A 13220-nucleotide genomic window follows, 5' to 3' on the forward strand; every position below is an offset into this window, starting at 1 on the left:
TACAATGATCATACCTATACATCCAAACATAGTTGGGAGCAGACACACAGCTTCTTTGCTGAGATGGTGGTCTTAGTAAAGTTTTGCCAGACCTCGTTTCCAGTGGATCACCACCTGTGGAATAGCTCTAAGCTACCTTGCCCAGCCAAATAAATCCCTTTGAGTAATATATACATTTAAGTAAATTTGGGAAACGAGAATGAACTGAACCAGTCTTGATCAGTACTATTAAAGTGAGGCATTGTTCACAAAGATGGCAAGATTTTACCAGACCAAAACCACACAGACTTATGTGAAAAGGACAATAGTGTACATCCATTTTTGCTATATTATAAAGGCACAATTCTAGATTATAGTGACTAACTATAAGTATAAAGAATTGTGTTATTTTCCCAGAAAAGTTGTAGTACCAACCACTACTAAAAGTTAACTATGATACAGCTAGGCATTGTGATATGGGCCTATCTATAATACAGTAACTCAGGAGTATCAATCCAGGGGCAGCCTGGGCTATACAGACCGTCTTTAAAAAAACAAAAAGCCAATAGCCTGTCAAGTTTGTATGACTAAAATGTTTGAAAAATGAGGATTTCTTGTGGCCTTTTTCGAAGAATTTTATTTGAGTGGTTCTTACAAAGATTGTTGCAATATGAAAGTCATTTGTTTGATAGAAATATCAAGCTGTCTTGTCAAACACACTGAAGTAACCCAAAAATATATTTCAGAGCTCACAGAGCTTAAAAAGAGCAAAGATTATATGCAACCAGACAAAACCTATTTCTGCATTTCCTATTTCTTCCTCAGACTGTTTTCCTTACCAGACTGTCACTAAATATCTTTAGGAAATGCAGGTATCAGTTTGTTTGGAATCTTAAAGACACACCAGAACACATAATATTTACAAAGAAACTTTTACAGATACATTAATTAAAAAGTTACCATCAAGAAATAAAATTTTTAAATCTCCCTTTCTTGTCAAACAATCAGAATGCAAAATGAGATGCTAGCCAAACAACCCTTTTGCTGGCTTAAATTTCAATACAATTAAATGTGTATTTCAGAAACCTATGGTAAACCATGAGCCAAATATTAACATTAATGAAATGTGAAGTGTAACTGCTGTGTAAAAAGTTAGGCTTCTGAAATATTAAAAACATTACATACCTGTCTGCCTTTTTACAGAAAGCACATTTGTTCCCCTAGAGCTATTCCTATAGATCCTTAATGTATTTTCTACATGAACATTATAAAAGGCAGAACAAGAGAACAGCTTTGTATACAGTGGGATTTGCTAGTTAAGGGAGAATGAGCACACTGTATTCCTGTTAACATTTTTATTTTTTCAAAGTAACAGGAATTGTATACAAATGACAGTAGACCCTTGCCTCTTTATTTTTATCTAAATAAAAGATAAGTCAAGATGAATTTTCAAGGAAAAAAAAAAAGCTATGTACATAAGGGACTTTATCTTCCTTCATCGTCTACTTGGAACCAGTAGTTGTGTTGCAGTCATAGAATCTGGAAACAGGTTGTGGTAAGTTGGAAGAGGTACATATGCTGCTGTTATCATTTTACCTGTTATGGGAGAAAAAAAAAAAAAAAAAGATAATGTTGGGGTGAGGATCCTCACTTAGGAATCTTAATAATTCAGAAAAAGAGTCAAACTTACCAGCAAACCACCTGCCATGCAATGCATTGACGGCTGCAATAGCTGCAGCAATTGACGGGCACTTCACATACACATTGCCCTAAAGTACAAAAAGAAATCAAATATAAAAGACACACCTATATACAACACTGACTCACAAGTCTATTCATGCCTAGGGATAACCTAATACAAATAAAATGTTTGACATATTTCTTCCAATAATGAGTAAGCACAATTACAATTTTATTAAAAGATTAATATGCCCAGACTTGCCCTGTACTATCTTTTTGTTCATTTGTAAAGTTGTAAAACATATTGTATAGGATTTTATACAAGCATTACAGGAAACTGATCTGATCAACATGGGGAAATTTTCAGTTATTCTGAAATTGTCTTTATTTTGGAAGGTATATCCAAACAGTATGTTAAAGCTCCCTCCAGAAAAATCACTTAAGCTTGGGATGTTTGTACATGCCTGCAATCCCAGGTTAAGGCAAGAGGATTCAGAGTTGCAGGACAGGTTGGGTTATACAGCAAGCCCAAAGTGTGAAGATTAAGACTGAGAAAAAAGAAATAAATCCCTGTTTATTTTAAAAGATCAAAATACCTGAGCTGAATTTTTATCCACATAAATATGAATAACACCTCCATGTTTATTGCATTCTTCAATCACATCATCCTTGATCTCTGTATCCCATCCAACTTCTTCTTCTCTGTAATGAAATATTAACCTCTATTAAAACTACTCGAGTGTTACATATTTTCTCAATTATTCAAAGAATTTCCAGTACATATGCTTTGGATTTTAAACATATATTAAAAGGATATAGAGTAAGAGGAGTTATGAAACATTGTTTCCACCTACTTTATGAATTATACTACATAAAATTACCATTTAAATGGATTACTGTTAGTAAGACATGATGGCACTAATTTGTAATCCAAGCACTTGGGAGGTCAGGTAAAGAGTGTTCAAGGCCAGCATGGGCTACATAGCAAAACCCTGTCTCCTGCAGGGAAAAAAGGTTACTGGTATCTTCAATATTGCTGGCAGTACTGCTTCTCCCCTCCCCATCCCTCCCACCCCCATAGATGAAAATCTTCTAAATTTAGACAATACTGATCATCACATTATCAATTCATGTATCATTATTTGTGCATATACTCAGAACTACTGAAAGCATCAATGTACTGAAAGGTGAATGTTGTGATATGTGGATATCACAATAAAGCAAGAATAAAGATGGTTACAACTATGATAATTTTCTAACATTGCTAGTGATAAAATACTGTTCTTTTAAAATAGTTTCAATAAATACATGCTTTAGAATGGGCAAAGCCCTTGGAATAATCCTCAGCACTGAAAGGAAAACTGTGAATTCACATCATGCATTAATCAAAGGAACAAAAACTCAAGTTAAAAGTATAAAGCCTAAGACGGCAAACTGCTGATAGAATAAATGCTGATACAAAATTCTTAGAAAACTGTATTAAAAACAAACTTCCTTAATTAAAAGTCATTCCAATTTTACGTAAAAATGTTCAAAATTGTTGGACAATTTCAATTATGAAACGTTAATATTTGTTAACTTACAAGTTGAATATTAGTATTTTTAAATGTGGCAAAAGCATACTTACGTTTGAGGGTTAAACATGTTAGAGAGCTGGAAACACTGTGTTGCAAGTGGTTGAACAGATGCAGCTGCAGCTAAAGCTGAAGCTGAAAAAAAATAAGAGAGAAAAGTTAGTTTCATGGAAAATACAGAGTATCCCTGACAAAACGAACAAACAAAAAAGCCACCCTAGTGTTTAGGGGGAGTCACGCACTTCACAAATTTACCTTCTTTAATACTAAGGTTCAATAATTACCTCACTATTTTCACAGTACTACACTGTTGTTAAGCAAACTGACTATTAAAAAAATCATCTCTCAAGTATTTACAATACCTAAGACAATGTAAACACTACGTAGATAAGTTTGTATCTTGTTTAAATAATAATAAAGTGGGAAAATTGTATGTATATGTCTGGAACACATGCAATATTTCAACCCAAAAATTTCAATCTGTAAAAAGAATCCTCAGATATACAATCTGTGGGCAAAGAGAGCTAACTATCATATTTTAATTGCCACAATACTGAGGCAAATATTTTAAAAGACAATCAGGAATGGAGGCATGGTTCAAGTGGTAGGTAAGAGTGTCTGCCTCATAAGCACAAACTGAGTGCAAACAACAGTAACGTCAAAAAAGAAAAAATAAGACACAATCAGTACCGTTTTTATGAGGGAGGTTTTAGACTTAAGGTGTGATCTAAATCAATTTCATCAGTAATAATGTCAATATAAACCAATCTATAAAAAGACAAATGATAAAATCAAAGATTGACTTTATAGAACATGTGGAGTTTATAGAACATGTGGAGTTTATACTGGAATGAGGGGAATGATAAAAATATAACTCTTTGCCCCTGAATATATACTTTCCTTGAAAGGATGAATCTCAGTAGCAGTATTTTAAAAAACAAAGTGAATAAAGTAAAAAATTAAAAATGCTCCTAAGAAAATAAGCCAAGTTTGGATTTTAATGATTGTCTCTATCTTTGTACAATAGTAAAAACACTGAAATGAAAAGCTTGTCTGTAACAGTTACAATTATAACTACCAACACCATGTTCAAATTTAAAACACAACTGGTTGAAATTTAAAGCACTTTCAAAGACAGCTGCTTGAATGTTTATATGAGATTTACAAAAATATTACCATTAGCTGTTACAAAACTCACCGTAATCATATTATCTGACCAAATTTCATTCCAATGCAAAAACAAACAAAGCTAAGGATAAAACAATGCATTAAAAAATTATGGCAATTAAAATGAACAATCACCTGAGGAAGGTACCAGAAATATTCCACTGAAAAAAATTAGGGCTATACATAAAATACATCTTTTAAAAGAATGACTGTGTGATAAAATTACAATTAGTTTGGTGCAGCTAAATAAAAAATGTTGAAATTAATGTCAAATTCTACTGGGCAAAGTACCCAGGATAGCAGTACATGCTATTAGGCCCAGACTCTCAGGAGACTGAAGTTAAAGAATCGCTTGAGCTGAAGGCCAGGCTTGGCAACATAACAAAATCACAGATCAAGAACTGAAAAAAAATTTATACTGGGTGCTGATGGCTCATGCCTGTAATCCTAGCTTCTGAATGGAAGGATCACAAATGGAAACCAACCTCAGCAAATAGTTCATGAGAACCCCATTTCCAAAATAACCAGAGCAAAATGGACTGATGGTGTGGCTCAAGCAGTAGAGCGCTTTGCAAGTAAAAAGCCCTGACTTCAACTCACAGTACTACAAAATAAATGAGTCAAAAGTATTTGTATTAAAATTTTTTTAAAAATGAAGATTAATCGTAGTTTATCATAAAACAAATGTAGGAATGCTAGGTAGAACCAGATAGCCTTAACAAAACAGTTGTGGAGGACTTGACTTTTCCATGATCTCACATCTGCTATTTCAAACTTTGAATAATCAAAATATTGTGAAAATTTGTAAAGGGTTAGAGAAGGCTGAAACAGTAGAATGCCTGCCCTAGCAAGTGCGTTTGAGTTCAGATCACATTTCTGGAAAAGAAAATTTACTATAGACACATTCTAGTTCAACCTAGAACACAGAACACAATGAATATAATGGAAATATTCTCTATTCTACTTGTAAACAAAACAACACAAACTACAACTCTTTTCTCAAGAAACTTAAAATATATTTAAATTTTAAATTTATCAAAGAACATGGCAGACATTTTTCATTCTGATAAACATTGAGCATTTAAATATTGAAAGACGACACCAATTTTGAAGAACAAAATGTTCATCATTAAGTGGTAGAGATTTGATAACTGAAAACAAATCATTACCTACATTATAGTTTCAATATGCATGCAATTTAAGTCAATATGAAGTAGGTGCCTAGCCATTGGCTTGTTACAAGCTAATAAAAACCATTAACATGAGAGTAACATCTCTTAACAAAGAGTGTGGGCTGGGAGTGTGGCTCAAATGGTAGGCACCAGCTTCACAAGTGAGAAGCCCTGAGATCAAACCACAGTACTAATGAAATCCGTTCACAGATGTCATGTTCTGAAAGCCGTATCTACTAAAATAGATTTTCATTCCTTTTATATAGAACTTCATTAACACTCAGAACACAGGCCAGAATAAAATTAAGTATGAGGCTGAGTTTTTTTAAGGGCCAGTATGTATTGGCATACTGGGTCAGCCTTATAAAACTGAGCTACACCCCTATCCCAAGAAAACTAAAGCAAACATAAACACAACCACTTTCATATTCTTTGTCCACTATAATGCACTGGGTATGGTCTTCTGAAATACATAGCTTACTATGTATATACCACTGTGTATCATTTTTGCAAAAACAGATCCAAATTATGTAACAAACATGAAATAAACTATGTCCTACTACATTATTTAATTTTATTTCAAAGAAAAAAGAATTATAAACAGTTGAACTCACCTTCAGTCTGTTGGGAAAGTCGTGTTTGCAAATCTATAACAAAAGAGAATTCTACAGCTCAGTGCAGGAACAATGAAGAGCCTCAACTAACAGGGTAAATGTCAGGAGAGCATTAATAAAAGAGGACTAAAGCAGCAGGGTTTGTTAAAATAAACTTAGTAAAACCTGGCAGCAAAACCTCCTTCCCCATTCCTCATTGACAAGGCTTTGGGGCCTTTTGTCTCTTGCCTAGAAAATGTATGCCTCTCTTCCTATGCTGACTACTCTTTCATATGTCATACACCTTCAACTATACTACTCTTCAGATGGGAATAATGGGAAATGGGGAAAGGGGAGCACACCGGTCAGAAAATGTGTGAAAAACCCTGATCTTGAGAATTCAATTCCAAGTACTTGGGAAATTTGAGTACTTTTAAAAAATTATTGGCATTAAGCATCTAATACTCTAAAAGGTTATAGTGATAAAACTGGGAACACTACAACAGCTGTAAACATGTTCAGTATCTCCCAACTTAGTATGAACATCACCACTGGGAACGACATTATTCTAACAATATGCAACTATTTTGTAAATGCTTATCAGAATTAACTTGTCAAGTCTAACACAGATGAAAATCTGACTAAGATTAAAGTTTCCTGGCCTAATAAGAAAATTTGATTAAGGCAGGAAATCTACAGTGTTTCATTATAATGTAAGAAGTAACTTAAAAAAGGTAGAATATAAACCTGTACTAACTGTAAAATAAAGGACTTGCATAGATTCCAGTAACAATTTTCATCAAAATGTGGTTCAAAAGCAACACTTTATTAAATCCATATGTACTTTTTTTTGCTAGGGACAGAAAATGATCATAAATGTGGAGGGATCAGAAGCCCAAGCACGCCTGGTTAGAATACCTGGGTCCTAGGTGCTCAAAATTGGCATCTTACGGAGCCGAAGAAATGTAAGTGGTATATACTGAAGGAACTTGAAGATATGAACATTGTCAATAAAGTTTAAATAATAACAATGTCTTTTATTCCTAAAATGGGAAAAAATGTATTAGGTATCAGGAAGCCATTCTATTAAGTATATATGTCAATCCCAATTGTAGCTTCAAAAAATGATTTTTAAAACCATTTCTGACAAATTAGGGAAGAAAAGCATGGGTTTCATAAAGATAAGGATTCTTATGGGCCTGAAAAAAGGCATATTAAAATACCAAAATAACATGGATACATAGTAATAACTCAACTTGTGACAAAAATCTTATACGACAGTAAATACTGAGCTATTTAACTTCAAAAAGGAGGATGACTGCCTGGACAAAAACATCCAGTGAAAATATTTACCTAAAAATTAAGTCAAAAAAACAAAGTGATGATCATTAACTCAAGTAGGAATTCATGAGACGTCTTAAAAAAAAAAGCAACCTTTAAAATCATGTCAATGAACACCAGAAAAGTGCAGAGAACTGAGTTGTGTCTGTATCCGTACCTACATAAACCTTTAGATGATCACCATCAACCAACTTTAAACTACACAGTGAATAGGAGGCACATTCATATACAATGGGAGAAATAATTCATGGTAGTGCTAATTCTTAGCACTGAAAAAGTCTCAATTAGCTGAAGATACTGTTTATGAAGAGCTAACGAATCTCTACTACAACATCCAAGATATAAAACTGATGGTTTAGAAACGAATCCCAGGAAGGAAGGAACCTTTCACTAATCTCTAGTGGAGTACTCAGAATATGCTTAACAATCAAACATTTTCTAAATTATCAAACAATGACCTGAACAACGGGGAAGCAGCCAAAGACGACAATATTAAGGTAAAACAACTTTTAAGCTGAACAATAGGAAACATTTCTGGAAGTGAAGATTTTATATAAACACTTTAATTATAGTGAGTGTCATTCTATGAGCACTAATGCACTAAAATAAACTGCATAGCTAGTATTTATTTTAGTAAGTGAAAAATAATTTGGTTAAATCAAAAGAATACAGAAGAGGTACTTGGGGAGTCATCAAATAACTGGTAAATATAGAAACACCCCAGAGGTGTTTTTCCTTCTCATAAGAATACAATGGCACTGGTAGAGCAGTTCAAGTGGTAGAGTGCCTACCTAGTAAGCATTGAAGCCCTGAATTCAAACGCCCCTACCACCATAAAAAGGTTATGTGGTTGTCAAGAGGAATTCTGACATAGCTGATATTATGTATCAGACTTAAGGTCAGACATATACTGACAAAAAAAAAAAAAAAAAAAAAAAATCAAAGGCAGATTCTTGGAAAGTATGTATTTTTGATATCCAGTAAGGAAAACAATGACAACTCTCCTAATAAGATACAAACATAAATAATCCTCTCCTTTAATTAAATGAGTTTCATATCTAAACCAATCATTAAGCAAGTATATTAAACCTTTTTGTATATGTAGATTATTACTATGGTCTTATATATTATCTCAGTTACAGAATACAATGTTGTAGGTAAGATGAAAGGATCACTTTGGAATAGAAACTGCCATACTTTTCTGGCAAAAGAATTTACTGTCATCCAAAGTCCAACAAACCAATGGTTAATCTTTATATTCTAAAAGATATGTCCTTGCATTTAAAAATGCTAAACTGAACCTAGGTCCTAGATTTAGACCAGAGAAAAAAGTATTAATTTAAGGCAACTTAAATTCGGTTCAATGAACCGAAACCTGTTACCTAACTCCGAAAAATTCAATTTTCCTGCCCACTCCTAGAACTTCATTCTCCAACTCAAAATTTCATGTGTTGTTTATGGCAGCAGTTTTCTCTGTACTCTTCTTATTAGAGTTAATTTTAATAAAGCTTGATTTAAGGGTCTGTGGGTGTTTTCTGAATTTATAAATTATAAACAACGTAAACATAATCATCAATAGTATTTAAAGATATAAACTTCTGTCAATTTCAACTGAAACTGGGGTATGTTTCAACAATATCCTGACAGCTGATTAAGATTAGTGCGTAATTCTAGTCAAAATCTACATTTCCTTACATGAATTCTAGAAATTTATATGCTAAAAGTACTTGGTGAATTGAATTCTCAGTTAGTCCTTTTAAGTACAAAAATTTGGCATATTTTCGAATTAGATGAAAAAAACAATGATTTCAAATTAGAAAAGATTCAATTCCTACCTGCCACAGCACCAAATGCCAAAGAGCCACTCATTTGTAAAGCCTGTTGTGCTGCTGGAGGAATCTGCAAACCAGTACCTATAAAAGAATAAAGTCCTTAATAAGGACTTATTAAGTCTTAAGTCCTTAATATGTTAAGAAGAAACTATGTTTTCTAGAATTTGTACTACCATGATTGCCTCACTACAATTTACAGAGAACAAACACAAGTGTAATAGTTGCAATTAGTTTATTCCCATATACAGTAAAAATACAGAAAACAAAAAACAATTACCTCATGCTGTAATACTTAATGTGCACTATAATACTTTCAATTACAGCTTTTAGCACCAGGAACTTCATTTATGAAGCTACCTGTGCTGCCCAAAGATAATACCAACTCCAAAAAATCATTTTCCCATTTCTTATGTTTGCATGGTTACCTTTTTTTCACCACTATACCCACAATAAATCTTCATTAACAATAGGAAAAACTTACCCTCTGCAAGTCTTGCCATCAGTTGGAGACGACCAGTTGTTCCCAAGTCAATTCCAGTCCTTTCCAGTTCATCACTGTCTAAAAATGAACTAGCGCTAGAAGCATCAGTACGTTCAGTAACATGACCAACTTTCATTGGCCTTCCTGCTAGTTCAAATCCATTAAGTTGTTCCAAAGCCTTTTTGGCACATTCTGAGTCGGAAAACTACGAAGGAAGGTAATGTTACAATACATTACTTATGTGGCTATACAGCAAGAAAATATTTACTTTTCAAGTTTAGGTTATTCAATAACTACTGTATACATGAGAGTAGAAATTTCATAGTATAGATAACATAGTCCTGCTCATGATGAAACAACGTCAAACTCTTAAGGTTGCTGTGGTGCCTCACAACCCACAATCCCAAACACAGGAAGCAGTCAAAAACACAGCACCCTACCTGAAAAATAACTAAAGCAAAAAGGACAAAGGGCATGGCTCAAATGGTAGACAGCCAAAAAAATAAAAAATCATAAATCCATGCAAATTGAAAATGTGTTTATTGGTAGTATAAATGAAATGCTTTTAAGAAAAGAGATCTTCATAATAAAATGGAAAGAGTAATTTTTTCTTTTCTTTTTTTTGGTGATACCTCCATGCTTCAATATGCAAATAGCTTTTTAAATATTGAAATCCTTCAGAATGTGATAGGATAAATTACAATTGCGGTTCACAACTGTAACAGGCAAAGACTGGGGGAGCGGGGGGGGGGGGATCACCAGCCCTAGGCAAATAGTTCACAAGACTATCTCAAAAACCCCAGCACAAAAAAGGGTTGTTAGAGTGGTTCAAGGGGTAGAGCACCTGGCTAGCAAGCACGAAGACCAGTACTACTAAACAGGGGGCAGGGGGCAGAAACTTAAGAAATGTTTCAATTACATAAAGAACTGGTTAAACAAGCTGACCATATATAAGCACTAGACACAGAACAAGCTAACAGAAAATAAGCAAACTTTAAGATGTGGTGGACATTTATTACATGACAGACTGTTTCCAAAAAGAAGCTATTAACTGCAAAGTTAACCACCTGAAAACATTAACCATTCCTTATTCCCAAAAATTAGTAACCAATTTACATTTATATTAAGACCTATATAATGTTAACCATGGCTATTACTTACTGTAATAAATCCATATCCCTTAGATCGACCTGTTTCACTATCCATCATGAGCTGGATACTTTCAATCTAAAATCAAAAGACATAATTATAAGTGAAAGTGAGACATAGTTTGAAAAATCTAAAAGAATGGCTTCCCCTTAAATAGAATGGAAATCTAATCATAATCCTTCATTCCAAAATCATCTTCTGCCAGTCTAGAATCTTAAAGAAGTAGAGTCAGAGTTATCTGTGCCCAGGGCAGGTGGGGAGGCTGGATAGGGCACCCCAGGGACTACCTGGAATAATAGGAATTGGAACCTGGGGAGCTACTGGAACCCAAAGAGAAGCCACCACAGCTCCCCCTCCTTTGCCTTTTTTTCTATTTGGAGGGAATGGAAGGAAGTGGGAGCAGGGAGATGCACTTTATTTTTTTTTTAATACATGTCATGAATAAAATTGTTTTTGAAAACAAAAAAGAAAGTAGAGCCAGAAAAATACTGAATTCGGATTTTCTTAGTAGCTTATGTGTAACTAAGGATAGAAAACATGGCTTATCAGTCAATGAAGCACTGGGTTCATTCCCGGGACAAAATAGGTAAGTCTTTTGACTCAAAAACAAACCACTGCTAATGGGGGAATGGCTTAAAATAGTAGAGCACCTGCTGGCAGCAACACAAAGAAAAACTGCAATACTGAAAATGAGAAGCCATCTGTAAAATACAATCAGGACTTAAAAGCACAATTAAGCCAGGGGCTGATGGGCCAGGGTTCAAAGCCAGCTAAGTCAAATAGTTTGTGAGACCCTATCTCAAAAATATCCATCACAAAAAGGTCTGTCGGTGTGGCTCAAGGTGAAGGCCCTGAGTTCAAACCCCAGTACCACACACAAAAAAAGCAACATCTTTGTGGATAAGCACCTGCATTCCCAGCCACTTCAACAGTTTCTCTATCTTCAAATACATATTTAGGTTATCTAAATTGCTACAAAATTCTTATTAATCCTCTAGGAATATAAACTAAATACATATCCAAAACTTAGTATGCATTAATGTTTGGGTCAAGTACTTGATGAAAGACAGATGCTAGTGGCTCACAACTGTAATCCTAGTTACTCAGGAGGCAGAGATCAGGAGGATCACAGTTCAAAGTTAGCTGGGGCAAATAGTTCTCAAGACCCTATCTCAAAAATAGCCATCATCAAAAAGGGCTGGTGGAGTGGCTCAAGCTGTAAGAAAGCCTGTCTAGTGAACTGTGAAGCCCTGATACCAAAACGCCAGTGCTGCCAAAAATGGGGGGGAAGGGGCAGAATAGGGCCTTAGTAAAGATCCACGGAAGAATTTGGACTTACCCTTCCAAAAGGCTCAAAGATGCCCCGAAGCATATCCTCAGTTATGTTAAAGTGTAATGAGCCCACATAAAGCCGCATAGGTCCAGCACTCCCCTTTTGTAAATTGTTTGCCATTGCTGCAGCTCTGTTTTTTTCTGCCTGCAAGTAAAATAACACAAAAAAAATCCACATAATAACCAGCTGGTTAAACATACTCAGATTTGCTCCATGACAACTTACATTAAACGTGGATAAATAACATTATGTTATGTGATTGAGTCTGAACAAAGAACCAGTGCTCTATGAATTCATTTATATGAGACATCTAGAATAAGTAATATTCAGATACAGAAAGTAGTTTAGGTTACTGTGATCTAGGAAAAGGTAGAACATGTAATTATGGCTTACTGGGTAGTTTGTTTGAAATCAGAGAAAAGTTCTGTAGATGGACATTGGTCACAGTTATACAACATTTTTAATAGAACTGATTTTTTTAGACACTGAATTATGCATTTAAAAATGGCTGAAATACATTATACTTTTTGGGGGGATGGAGCTGGGGTTTGAACTCTGTCACTTTACTGCTGAGTCATAACCTCTGAGAAGTGTATCGAAGTCATATATAGAGAAATCATACACTATTAGTGATCAACCATAAAACTGAAACAGAAGATAGTCTCTAAATTAGATTATATCGTCTCTAAATTAGATTATATCATCTTCCAAGGCATGTTAGAGCTGGTAACCCTTTAAAGTACTTGGATCTTGGGAACTATTTGCCTAGATTGGCTTTGAGCTGCCATCCTCCTGATTTCTGCCTCCTGAGTGGCTAGGACTACAGGCATGAGCCACCAGTGCCCAGCAGAGCTACTGATTTTGTGAGCTGATTTTATATCCTGTTACATTGAGGCTTATCATATTTAGAAGTTATGTG

The 13220-nt window shown here is 34.5% G+C and overlaps 1 protein-coding gene across 4 annotated transcripts in view; it reads right to left on the minus strand.

Moving 5' to 3' along the window:
* Positions 1–599: 599 nt before the first annotated feature.
* Positions 600–13220, minus strand: part of Rbm39 (RNA binding motif protein 39) — a 29557-nt gene continuing 16936 nt past the window's right edge. For 2 of the 4 annotated variants that reach the window (XM_074074654.1, XM_020157998.2), the window contains exons 9-17: positions 12308–12445; positions 10981–11046; positions 9820–10024; positions 9342–9419; positions 6187–6219; positions 3287–3368; positions 2256–2361; positions 1670–1748; positions 600–1575 (exon numbers count right to left, since the gene is read on the minus strand). In XM_074074654.1, coding sequence (XP_073930755.1) covers positions 1475–1575; positions 1670–1748; positions 2256–2361; positions 3287–3368; positions 6187–6219; positions 9342–9419; positions 9820–10024; positions 10981–11046; positions 12308–12445 — 888 coding nt within the window. In that variant the 3' untranslated portion in view covers positions 600–1474. Of the gene's footprint in view, positions 1576–1669; positions 1749–2255; positions 2362–3286; positions 3369–6186; positions 6238–9341; positions 9420–9819; positions 10025–10980; positions 11047–12307; positions 12446–13220 lie in introns of all 4 variants that reach the window. The other 2 variants (XM_020157997.2, XM_020157996.2) reach the window with 1 other exon arrangement.

This window comes from Castor canadensis, chromosome 5 (genome assembly GCF_047511655.1).
Source record: "Castor canadensis chromosome 5, mCasCan1.hap1v2, whole genome shotgun sequence".
Taxonomy (NCBI): domain Eukaryota; kingdom Metazoa; phylum Chordata; class Mammalia; order Rodentia; family Castoridae; genus Castor; species Castor canadensis.